Source organism: Festucalex cinctus, chromosome 8, assembly GCF_051991245.1.
Source record: "Festucalex cinctus isolate MCC-2025b chromosome 8, RoL_Fcin_1.0, whole genome shotgun sequence".
NCBI lineage: Eukaryota > Metazoa > Chordata > Actinopteri > Syngnathiformes > Syngnathidae > Festucalex > Festucalex cinctus.
This window is the reverse complement of record NC_135418.1, coordinates 10,897,746-10,911,477: the sequence shown is the minus strand read 5'-3', so window position 1 is coordinate 10,911,477 and position 13,732 is coordinate 10,897,746. Positions and strand designations below refer to the sequence as shown.

Below are 13,732 nucleotides of genomic sequence, written 5' to 3'. Positions count from 1 at the left end.
TGTTCCACGGCCAGGACGAAAACCACATTGCTCCTCCTGAATCCGAGATTCGACCGCTGTGATTGCTATGGGACACATACAACTGGAAAATGTTGGGTGCAAATGTATTAGTTATGTAAGTGATTTTTTTTAATTTTTTTTTGTTAGTGACCTCAAATGAAATATCTTTTGAAATGTAATCAGATTTGCCTCTTAAGAAAGGATTGCACTCTGGAAGGACCACGTAGTTTTCAGACTGAAGTGTGGCTTATCTCAAAGAGGGTGGTGATTAATCAGATTACACGTGATAATTTTTGTTCAAGTACATGCAAGGTAGCGCTAATTGTCATTTGAAACTCGATGTAATGCATTTGTTCAAAATGACTTACTCATTAAACACAGTCTGTTCTGAAGTGAATTTATATTATTAATAACCATAATTTGCCTGTTAAAATTACCAAGATAAAATAGTTTGCTCCATCTCATCTCATTAATACATTTTAGTCATACTGACACTACTAGGGTATCAATAAAAATCAATAAAGTAGTTTAAAAGTCAAAGTATTTGCATTCAACATCTAATTTGTGTCACACTTTTTTAAAAGTTTTAACCGTCACCACAGGTTAACTTTGGTGAATATTTTGCTAAAAAGTGACAGATATTACAAAACAGTCACCTTATACACAATGACATTTGGCCCCCCCAAAAATTAACAAACAACAGCAATCTCATGTTGGCTCCACAAAGTGGAAAAGGTGAAGGTGGCTGATGACTGATGACTGAAAGCATTGGGGGAGGGTCATATATCAGTCTGTGTACTTGAACCCTGTAATGGTTTTGATCTCTTCTCAAGGATAAACAGATTAGTCTTGTCCCTCGTCTCACGAGTGCTGAGACTAACTATCACTTTCCCTTGTTGGGGGTTGAGGAGAGACTGGATTAGCGTGCAATGGATGAGGAAAAAAACATTACAAAAGGGATCACTGTTTTACTTTTCTTTTTTTTTAAGTCATGATCTGGGCTGGAGAGGTAAACAACATAATGTGATTATATTGACAAGTCAGCATTGCAACATCACCCTGTTCTAATAAATTAATGCACCTTATTCACAGAGTTACAGCCAGACTTAAATAATGTTGATTCTTTGATTTATTATAATTACCTAATTTAGATGTTCTGATACATCTTTGATCAAAAAGTGATGCCTCATCCTTGAGCACCTCATACCTTAAATTAGTCTGTCAGGCATAATAAGATATTTCTGCTCATTCCTCTGCGGATTTTGGGAGTGTTAATTAGAGCAATTGTTGGGAATCAAATAAAGATGTTGAACACAGCAGCTAAACAATCACCAGGGATGTATTCAAACACATTTATGCTAATAACGCAAAGGGGGAGAAGCTGGTGTGAAATGGGTAGAAATCACAGACGAAGGCAGATTCCACTACATAGTGAGGGGTGACGGAATGTGGAAGAAAATTCCTCGTCTCTAAGGACATCTCGTTTTAGGATGACCTCCATATATTAAATACTAAGAGCTGCTGCAGTCTTCAAAACATGACGCGCATCTACTAAATCCCAAAAATTCTCTCTCATTTAATGGAAGGCACTGATGCCTACGTCAATTATTATAAAGTTAAAACGTTATCTAAAACTAAAAAGTTTGCTCCTCACATTAAACCATTTTCTTTTGCGCAGTGTGAGACCTCCAAAAAAGTACTTACATGAGAATAATGAGTTTTCATCACAGTAATTATATGGCTCAGTGAAAGACACTGATATTACCCAGAAGCCCCTTTTGTTCCTTGATCCCAGCCCAAAGTTCATTCGGCCCAAGTGTCCCACCACTTCGCCTTGGGCTGTGTAAAATCATTACATTGTACAAGGAGATAACAGACATTGTGTAGACAGACATTGCCTTGAGGCTGTTTCCTTGCTTCACCTCTTTAAAAAAGATATTGCCGTGATAAGCGCCGCTCCTTCGCTGCTTGCGCCAAATCGAATGGTAAGCCTGTAGGGCACGGTCCGTCCAAGGAGTGGGATCCAGTTAGATGGGGAGAAAAAAAGAAGTGTTTTTGTAGTCTGTTATATTTCAAAAGGATAGTTTCTCATTATCATAGAACACGGGGCTTGGGGATCAATTGGGGTCTTTCTCAGGCATTGTCTGTTTGATGCACATTCTGGATTGATCAGGAGGAAGATTACACGTCTTCGACGTGGGTTGCTGCCGATGTGACACTCTGAAGTCAAACAAGATTTCAAGCAGAGTGTTTGGTCATTAAACTATGAACCTATTGAGGCATTCAATATGTCCTTACACTATTTTGGTTATAAATTATTATTAGGTTACGAGACTATTCATACCAGAGGTAGGCACTTTGGTCTTTCGTCTCTTCCTCTCTTCATTAATGGATGGCCACATTTTCGACGAATGCGTTATGATGCAAAGCCGTGAATAAATACACTGATTGAGTTTACATCCATCATCAGTCCTTCTCGTCTTAAAGCACTTGCCAAAAATGCATAAGTGTTTGCCAAAAGTTGGGCAGCCATTAATGACGGGCTGAAGGACAAGACGGATGTGGTGTTCTGACCATTGGCTGCACCGTATTATTTGGCCTAACATCAATGGGTCTGTTTTAAAATGTTTTCATAAATAAGGCGGTCAAGGTTACAAGGCACATTATATTTGAGAAGCATTGTATGTTAAATAGTTTAGTCTAATTGCATCGTATGTTCATTTGATAGATTTAGCGCTATCATGCTTGGTTGTATCAGGTAGTTTTGTGTCGCGCTCGCTTTTGTTTGCCATGCAGTTACATGAGGTTTGCTTCAAGCGGAGGAGAGGCTCCTCTGACAGACAAAAAAAAAGTTTGAACATCGCTAGTCAATCCGTTGACAGGTGATTGTGTTTTTAATTTGGCTAATGCTAAATGCTATCTTGGTTGTTGACAGTTCAACGGCTGTTGAGCAATCAATGCACTTACCATAGAACCTTTTTTTGGTTGGTCCTGGCAGCTATTGAAAGTGACGGTGTCATTTACCTTGCGCTGGTCCGGTCCCACATTGTAACATTAGAAATATGCCGCCAGAAAAGCTCATTTTGCCTTGGGACTCATGGGCGACTGCAGCATGAACATAGTAGGATTCCATTTCCTGATTCTCAGTCACAGAACCAGGAAGTAGCTCTCGTTACGGTGTAACAAAAACATAGACGCCTGGTCGTGAATAAATACGCATGAGAAAGAAAACGTGAACCTAATAGAAAGGAATTTTAATTAAAGACGACAAACTGAAAAGCCGATATCCATCCATACATAAAGCGCTCAGGATCACAAGGTGCACTGTCAGTTTTTGATCAAATTAAAGGATTTTAAGTGTGCCTTCTGGTCCAGAAAATACGGCGTGTCAGGACAGACTTCATCTGACCTGCTCATGAATTACCTAGACAAATATTTAATATTTATTATGTGTAACTATACAATATCCATAAAGACGAAACCCAAACACACCAAGTAAACAGCACACAATGAGAATGACATTTTTTTATTGTCATGTTCTCATTTTAAAAATCTTGATACCCCGCAAGACAAGAGGAGAGAAACTGTATCAATCACTGACGCTTGCAACTTACTTCAATCTCTGATCCAGTCCTTTAATTGCATCCGCTCTGCTTTTCTCCCACTCTGCCACTTTATCTGGCCCTTTCTCCTTTTTCATTCCTCAAGCCTCCTCATGAATGCACACATGAGAGGAGGCTAATGCAGAGATAAACGGCAGGGCCAGGGCTGGCCAAATCCTCTAATAAGCTACTCAAAGCGGCCAATGGAGTTTCATTCCCACAGCGGCAATGTAACCCAAATTTGTACCTAAGTAAAGTCAAAATTAAAATTGATACTGGTATGAAAAACACTTGTCGCCAATAAATAGAAAACGGTATGCTGGTAACAAAAGGTGCCTTCTTGTGCCGTGTGACAACGTATTCTTATGCCGCTACGCAGCTAGCTCATTGCGCCTCGTTCTTACCTTGGAAACATTTTATTCGGATGCCATTATAAACCAAGGAGCAGGGAAAATTCAACACCATAAAAATCAGCTTGTTGTGGTTGTGGCCCACACAACATCGTCTGGTTTCACGCAGTATAAAGACCTTGGTATCCTGACAGGCTTGTAGGCACCTACGCCTTCACTATGGAGGGCAGGAGCGTCTTCTTTCACAGATGTTCTACCTGCAGAAGGAGGGAGGCGATAGATGGAAAACAAATGAGGCATTGAGTGGATGCCATGTGTGTGTGGGCTGACGTTGGCCGCATAGGTGCGACAAGTGAAGCGTCAACGTGACAAAGGTCTTATTCAATCATGTACATGAACAGCACCTAATAACAAGCAGTTGAAAAAGAGAAATGTGTGCTGATGGGAGCTGACAACACTTTCTCCACACACACCTACAATTGTTTCACTTACATATTACATACACATACTCATCAATGTATTACTATATGCAAAAAAGTGTGCCACAAGTTTCTGCCGCTTCTGCTTATACATGTTCACTGACGTGCTAGCACTAACCATGTCACACACACACATTAAAGACTCTAAAGTCACAACTTCCTTTTTTTGTTTGAACCGTGAAGCACAGTTTAGGATCAATTATTTTGAAACTGCGTCATTAGCTGTCAATGGCTATGAATGAGTTAAAAACAGCACGTTAACTTATTGAGCTCAGCATTGGGAGAAGTGTTATTTGACATTTGAGTGGTGGAAAAGCACTCAAGAGACCCCCAAAAATGGCAAATAAAAAGTGGGATTTTCATATTTCACCTCTGCACTCTGTAGTGCGTTATCAAGTTTATTTATATAGCCTTTAATCAGAACATATTCTGAAAGGGCTTCACACATTCACAGTTGACAGATATTATCAACCCCACAAAGGAGTGCAAGGAATAACTTAAAAAAAGAAAGAAAAAAAAAAGACAAATGAGAAACCTTGAGAAGAGGACGCAGATTTGGAAACCCCACATCAGGATGCGAAGTGGGCAATGATTTACATAAAATGTGGTACTAGACAATGTTAAATAGAATAGTGTGATAGTCAATTTAATACCAAAAGTGGAGAGAAAAAAAATAAGGAAAAAAAAACACCCTGGGTTCTGTCGGATATTGTCCAGCAAGGGATCTTGGAGGTTAAAGTAAAATATTTTTAACTAAAAATGAAAACCTTTTCCTTGGTCAGGAGTGGGCAAACTTGGTCCTTGAAGTCTTGCAGGGTTTAGAGGTTTCCCTTCTCCAACACAGCAAATTCCAACCAACAGGATCATTATCAGCCTTATGCAGAACTTGCTGACGAGCTGATCATATGAATCAGCTGTGTTGGAGAAGGGAAACATCCAAAATCTGCAGGACTCTGACCCTCGAGGACTGAGTTTGCCCACCCCTGCCCTCGGTTGAAACGTCTGTGTGCGCGTATGCTGCATATGTACACTCCGATATGTTTTCAAAAAAGTGAGTATGAGGCTTGGTAAAGTACTTTGGACAACAAATGTGGTAGCGAAAGCTCTATATAGCTGTACTCCATTTACCATTATTATCAAGTTGGATTTTGTATTTTTTTTTTTTTTTTTTATTATTATGACGGGTAACCTATTCGAATGGTTTTGGGTTTTTGTTTTTTGCGGATATTTGGTGGTTAAATGGTAAATGAATATGCAAATATGGATTTGAGTACCAGTCCAGGCTGTAATATATCAACTATTGTCGTGAGCAGCCATGCCTGTAGCTCAGCTACGTAGTAGGCCAGCTCACTTAAATATACAGCTACGTTAAGTTAATTTAAAGCAGTGTTTAACACATCTAACTCAAAATGCAAATGACTAGCACATTAATAAACAGTGTTGAATACGAACCTCTGCCAAATCCAAACACCTTTGTCCTTAAGTTATTAACCACTTAATTAGGATTTTAAAACCATTCTGCTTGTGTCTCCTTTGGCATAGGTCATAAATCAATACCTTTCCGAGAGTGAGTGTATGAAACTGATCTCTTCACCTTCCATGCGTCATTAGCATAATCGGCATCCAAATTCAATACAGTTTGGGTGCATTTCAGGTGAAGCATAAAGAAGATCAGCACAAGTTCAGATTGAAGTCAGCTTTGCTTATGTGTATAGAGTCTAGTGTGTCATATTTTGGTGATCATATTTAATTGCATGAGAGGCCATGCCATTAGAAGTTGCTTTAATGCAGTGTGCACTGAAAACTGCAGCTATGGTAATATGCATATTGTTTGATTCAGGTGAACTTTTGACTTTCTCTATTGATCAGTTACAACAGATAAAATTGAGCGACAAAGCCTTTCGACCTTGGCTTCTTTTGTTATTTCTTTTGCAGTTAGTCGTTTTGATGTTGTCAATGGAGCAGTGGTCCCTGGAGAAGTGGGTATACGCAAAACACACTGTTTTAGAAACTGTAACGTGTAAGAAAATGCCATCATTTGTAATGACGCACAATAATAAAATTATCGTGAATGAGCAGTTTTCCATGTAAAATGTATTTATTAGGACGCAAACATGAATAATATGTTATCTACTATCAAATTAAACAACATCATGTAAGTTAGGGCTAAGTACTCAGTGTACTACAATACTTTAAATACAAGAACTTGGCTAAAGTTATTTAGACCTAAATATAAGGGAGGACTGATATAATCTCTGACCTGGGCATTCATTACAGTTTTATTCATTAAACATAAAAACTAGCATAAAAGTCTTTGCAAACTGGGTTAATTATACAATTACTGAAACGATTACACGGGTTCCCTACATTATCCTAATCCAGCTACTTTAGGTGTAAGTTGCTAACGTTAGGTATTACATGACATTTCATAAAGTTAGCCTAGCCGAAACGCACAGTTTAACTACAATTTATTGGCGGCAAAATCCTCCTCTGTCTATTCTAGTCAGTCATATTGCTGCCAGGACATTTAAAACAATGATTTATTTGGAAATGACTTTAAAACTTATCTGTGAATGCTGTTTTCATAGTATGTACAGTATGTTGTTTGGATACATGCCGTCACTCACTGGAAAGACGTTTATTAATTTCAGACTCGCTCACGTTTAGTATTATCACGCAGGAGACGGAGTGATCTGTCAATCAACTCGAGTGGAATTGACACCTCCCGTGTTAGCGATGAAGTCCTCGGCATGACCCGCCCAACTCATTCTCTGATTGGCGCATCAGTCCTCGTGTGTTTAATTAGCCAATAAGGGATCAATGGTCAATGGTGCGCAAAAACTGCTCATCAAGGAGGATTCAGAAGTGGGTAGACACAAAATTGAGGATTTAGAAGTAGGTAGACGTACCCGCGTATATCCTGGACAACACCACTGGATGTAGTCACTGTCATTGTCACTTTTCCAGTGCTAGATGACCCACCAAAGACTTCAGTCTGCGTTCGAAGGAATTTGGTGGGAGGAACAGAAGGCTAAGATTGACAGCAATGGCGGAAGGTCACTGCAGATGATTTGCAAGCAGGAAGAGACAAAGTGCAAACGCATGACTTGATGGAGTTATAGTTGGTTGTTGGCCGTCATACTGTAGCACTTCAGCTACTCAGTTTAAGCCCCCTCCGCAATGTGCTAGCCGCTCTGTTGGGCATCATTTTTTTTCTGCTGCATGTGTCTAGATCTGAGTAACCAAGCGGAATGACAACACCCTCAGCAGCCTGTCAGCCAATGTTGTGGATGGTAGGACACATCAACACAAAGAGAAACACACAAACATGTTTACAAAATGGCTCACAACGGTATGCAACATCCTAATGCGGATACTGTTTTATAGGAAATTGCTTGTGCAGAAGGGATGTTTCTGAACCAAAAGCACCATACACATTAAAAATGGTCTCTATGCTCTGCTGGTTATATTGTTCCTAAAATAATTGTCAGGCAGTTTATTAAACCAGAGGGCTTCGTTTTTCGCCCTCCTCTGGAAGTAGTCAGATACAAGTTGTATTTCTACTGTAGATTATTTAATGAACCCATTATTTTGTGATTCACAAACATGTAGGAATCATGACTCTAGAAAAGTGTGCTGAACATTTCATATGTCCTGAAACATGAACATATGTATACAATTCTCATGAGAATACAAACATACGTACACATTGCAGGCAAGAGCATAGAACTGCAAACAATAGACATAAAACATTTTATTAACGAATAGATGAATATTTTTATTTTTGTAATAATCATTGTTTTCTTCCCACATAATTAGAACTTCCTACATATTGATAGTTTTATATATATAATTTCCCCCCATTTATTCTTAGTACCTCAGTTTCCCATCGGTGGTAAGCTATTATTAGAACAGACAGACTATTCATGTTGTCCTTAGAGCTAATTAGTACTCGCTGGCACCTTAAAAACTTAAATAGAAAAAAAAATAACTTCAAAGAAGCGGCTCCTTTAATCAAATCTGCAAGAAGCCAATCATATTGTGCCCTGATTAGCCGTCACCTAAAAAAAAGAAACGAAGAACTCTTTACCGGTGACAGATAGTACAGTATTAGCGGTTATTCAAACCACGTAAAACAGTAATCAGTCCATGTGTGACAATTATGAACATTGTAAGCATATTTGCAGTCTACTCCCAACACACATTGTCAAACACCTTATCCCTGCTGTCCCAAAACACATTATTTGCAAACCTTTTTTTTTTTTTTCCATGTTTCTGCACAAGGGAGAGGCACACAACTCCTTCTGCAACAGAAGATGTCCTATTCCTTCTCTAAAAATAATAATAACACTAAGAATAAGCTTACCGTGCTACATATGTTTCATAAACCAAATCTAAGTTTGTGTGCCAACTGGTACACAACACATAATACACACGAGTGATCCTTCGAGTCTTTGCCTGTGTTATTGAAGAATTAAGACTAAATGAAGGCTCTGCTGCGGCTCCACTTCGTCAACTCAATGTCCTCTGAACAAACTCCTACGCGCAGAACCGCACGCGCACACACAGTGGAACATAAACACACATGTTTAAGTGGCACGTGTCACTGCACCAGCTGCGCCACAAGAGACCTGTCTGGGTGACAACAATTAGCCTGCTCAGTTCAAGTAAATTGAAGCCATTTACATAATGCACGCCCGCCATCACAATTAATCTGTGGCCAATTTTAAGCAGGTCTTTGTTTTCTTGTCACAACCTGTTGTTAAATCACCTTCGCTTTTGTGCGCGGCATAAAGCCAAGTGATAATTTTGCACAAAGGCTTTCACTCCCAGAAGGACATTGTTCAATAGGTTGTTTAATAAAAATATGGATGGCATTTGCCAACAAAGACAGATGCACACATTGTCGAAGCCGTGTTTACCTCCATTTCATTCCGTGTGCAATTACTCAGATGGTGAACACAAGCAGCGTCATTTGTTTGATGCTAAGCTGAAATGGCGGAGAAGATTCGGCTTTATTAGCCTGTTGTTTGGAAGCTACTTTTGACAGGAAGCTGAGCAATAAATTAAATAGATGACTTGATAAAAAAAAAAAAAAAAAAAAAAAAAGCTGGCTGTGTATAATTCTTCAGACTGGATTTTTGAAAAATCGCTCTGCCATCGCTCAGCACAGTAGCTCTATTGCCTGGGTGATTTATGAAATCAATTTGTCTTTTTATCAGCAGCCAGAGTTTGAGATATGATCACAACACATGCGTTTCAACTTTGTGTTTGTGTCTTAACGAGGCAGCCATGCTGAAAACCACCCATCATTTATTCTCGGCACGCATGCCATTGAGCCATGCTGTGAATCATGGAATGATGATGCATTGAGCATTGATCAAATTTGGCAGTAGGATGAAACTGTTGTGTCCGTCTGATGCTGTCAGTTTGTTCTCTGTTTGGGGTTTTGTAATGGCATATTCATGTCAGCTGTCACTAAATATCTGCACAGAAGCGCCCGTCATCTCTGCTGCTTCTGTATGTTTGCAATATTTACGAAACATTTACTCGTGCGATATATGGACAGGATGGGGAATGACATAATGGATAAGGGCTAAGACGAGATCCCTTCGTCCCCGTGAAATCTTATTTCTTGATTTTAACAAGACATTTTGGACACTTCTGCGCTTTCACCATCGAACTGTTTGGGGAAGGATCTTTCTGTTCTAGCATGACTGCGCCCCAGTCTATAAAAGCATGCTTGGATGAGTTTGGTGGGAACAAACTTGCGCAGAGGTGGAAAGCCTGGGGGAAGTAAATGTAATTATTAAACCAGACCGCCTTTGCATTCTTAATCTGACACTGTGGGAATCCCTGACAAAGTCTATGTGAAGTGTAAAGATGAATGCAGATACACACCAAAAACACCATCCCATGTGCCTGAAACAAACATGACACCATTGCGCTTGGCAGCAAATCCTCGGCTGCATTCAGCCCACTCAGTCTAATATCCTTTGGACCTATTCTTCAAGCTTTCCCTGGAGAAGGAGAGAAATTCTGTTTTGACATTGCTATCTGTCTAGTTTGGAAAGAAGAATGATACAAAAGAGAATTAGGCTCCCCTGTGTATCTGGTTCAGAAAAAAGATAAGCAGTTCATTTTGCCAGAGATGTCAAAGTGAGGAATCAGAAGTGACAGCAAAAGGGATGAGATATTTCAAGATATGTTTTGATGGGTGCAGGTTAATCTTAAAATGTGTCAAGGATTTGCCAAACCCTCGTGAAGTAAATCTCACTTTGATGTTCTCTAATTCTGTAACCTCTTTCTCTGTGTTTTTCCCCGCAGTGAAGTTTGAGGACTGCCAGCACAGCAGAGAGGTGGGCTTTGTTAGTAGCGACCCCAACTTCAGCGTGAGGCCTGATGGGGCTGTTTACGCCGAGCAGGAGTTTGCGAACCTTTCGGAACCCGTCCAATTCATGGTGACTGCCCGAGAGCTCTTTGACCCGCACATCTGGGAGACCACGGTTAAGCTCGCACCAGCTGGACATCCCCACCCTTTACCCTTGACAAAGGTACCCGAGTATTTTTTTAGTTCCTTTACAGACACAAAAAAAATCACATTTGCTAACCCAACACCCCAATTTAAACAGAAACACATCGACATGCACTCTTTTTTTTTTTTTAAATATAAGGATGTTGTATTGATATTTCAACTCAGGCTAGTTTCCTAAACCCCTGAACGTTGAGCCACTTCTGAAAAAGAACAGTGGCTGCTTCTTTGTGAGCAAATTATAGACCAGGTGTGTCAAACTCATATTAGCTCAGGGGCCACATGGAGGAAAATATATTACCAAGTGGGCCGAATGGGTAAAATCATGGTTTATAACAATTGGCATCAGTTATTCACAGATTTTTGCTATTTGCAGCCAGCCCTAAATAGCGGGACTCAACTGTAAATATTTGTTCAAAAAAAATAACACAAATGGAATGCGGCAACATTTTGCCCATATGTGTTCTGGGCATGTTATATCTAACTGTTTTGCATATATACCTTGTTCCCAGAATGTATTGTGTGGCGCAGTTAATAAAGTTATGGGATATTAATCCATGTCGTATGTGTTTGTGTTCCCAGTAAGTGAATGTGTGTCTTAATCAACAGGGTTGTTTGATTTAGGTTGGTCTATCTTTTTTTTTTTTTTTCCAACAAACCGTTACTTAAGGTTGTGTAAAATAATGACCAAGTTGTGTTACTCATCTGAGGATTGCTTGTGAAATTGATGAATTTATATGCTTTGATTTTGGCCGTCTGATTATTTGGGCCGACAGTACTTTTTTTTGTTTTTATTTATTTATTTATTTATTTATTTATTTATTTATTTATTTATTTATTTTTACTGTCAAGATTATCTCACGGGCCTAATTAAACACCTTTGCGGGCCTTATCTGGCCCACGGGCCATATATTTGACACCACTGTTATAGACCCATCTCAAACCTTCCCTTCTTAACCAAGATTGTTGAGAAAGTGTTATCTTTTTTAATTAACTCAGCAACTTTTTGAACTCAAATTGATTGATTCATTTCAATAAAATTCCCGACCTCATCAGAGAACAACATAACCAGCTCTTATGAAAGTACTCATTTTATAAAATTGAACACTGATAGAGGGATGGAGTTTATGCTAGTGCAGCGTTTTGATACAGTTGATACAGCTAAAATGGTGCAGGTCCTGCTTGGAGGAAAGGACTTATTTAATGACATTTGGAAGTTTCAGATCTGGCTCGAATGCCCATGACATGTGGGGTCCCTCAAGGGTCAATCTTTGGAACCCTGTTGTTCAGCCTGTATGTTACTTTTTGGTCAAATTTTGAACATGTTCAAAACAAATTTTCTCTGCGACAAGATAAACTGTTTGTGATCATTAAAACTGTTTAGGCACATTTGGTAAATGGCTTTGCAACCTTTTGCAACCTTGACCGAACCATTGCTAAATGCACAAACCTCACATGCCCTTGCCCCTCAGTGAGGCCTTAAAGCATGCCAAGCATTTATCCAGTGAAGTGCTAACAAATGAACGGCTTGAGTAGAGCTTGTGGAACATAATTTACACAAGTTTGTCAACTTATTATGAAGGTCCAGGCTTACCCAAATGTGGTGTCTGTCAGAACACAAGGGGTACTATGGAAATGGTGTACATACAGTAGATATGAGGTGTAGATACTGTAAGACATAGGTGTCAAACTGCATCCCTCGAGGGCCGCAGTCCTGCAGGTTTTCAAGGTTTCCCACCTTCAACACAGCTGACTCATATTTAAGCTCATCAGCAAGCTCTGCAGGAGCCTGATTATTATCCTGATCATTGAATCTGGTGTGTTGGAGTAGAGATACCTCAAAAACATGCAGGACTCTGGCCCTCGAGGACCGGATCTTGACACATGTGCTGTAAGAGATGACAAAACCTGACCATTCGGAACAGGTGGCCCAGCCAGCGATAGCAGGCCCAACCCAACCGAATTGAGGTACCGTAACTCTTAGCTTTAGATCACTTAGTCAACAAAGCGCAAAGCTAGCTAAAATGAATTGCAGGACACATTTCCAAGGCAGCCCGTCATCACACCAGGATGACTAATCGGAGGAAAACAAACTCCAGGATTTCCTCAGTTTATTGTGAAAATCTGGCAATTTTAGAGAAGACTGCATTACTTATTGCTATTTTTGCTACAACATGGAAACATCACAGGATACCAGTTCAAAGTCTAAAAGACGAGAGGCTAGCGAGTTCGTTTTGTTAAGTGCAGCGAGACATGATGCCAATTACATGCTAGATTTATCTCTCATCAGAGTTTTCTTGTGTTGCCATCTTGAGAGTGTATTTTAGTATGTTTTCGTCAAAGAAAATAGCTCACCTGGAATGCTCATTTTCCAGTGTTTAATGCAGCATCTTTGGCCTATGAGTCTTTCTGCGGTGTTTATGCACTAGCGCTATCACACCCCACACAGGTAGGGCCTCTCATTGAGTGCTCTCCAACCCATACTGATTTCATGGTACGGTGGCTCGCTTTCTCCACCAGCTTAGAGCCTATTAGTTATGCACCAGCGGATCTGAAATCCACTGGTTCCCGGAACAGGTTTTAGTGCTTATTTGATTTGCATTTTTACCACACTCTGTTCAAGATAGTCTCACCTGTTCACGTTAGATTACAAACGGAACTGGCAGGTGGGGAAAGCGTTGAACCCTTTGGTTCATAGGTCACGGAAAAGAGTCGGCGGCGCTAAATAGTTGCACTTTTGATCTCTATATTTTCATGTCTGAAATTGAG

The 13,732-nt window shown here is 39.8% G+C and overlaps 1 protein-coding gene across 2 annotated transcripts in view; it reads left to right on the top strand.

The window, feature by feature from the left end:
- The window catches only part of cdh4 (cadherin 4, type 1, R-cadherin (retinal)), a 223,985-nt gene that overhangs the window by 129,377 nt on the left and 80,876 nt on the right, over nt 1-13,732 (top strand). For both annotated transcript variants that reach the window (XM_077528441.1, XM_077528442.1), the window contains exon 3: nt 10,759-10,985. In XM_077528441.1, the coding sequence (XP_077384567.1) occupies nt 10,759-10,985 (227 nt within the window). The remainder of the gene's footprint in view (nt 1-10,758; nt 10,986-13,732) is intronic.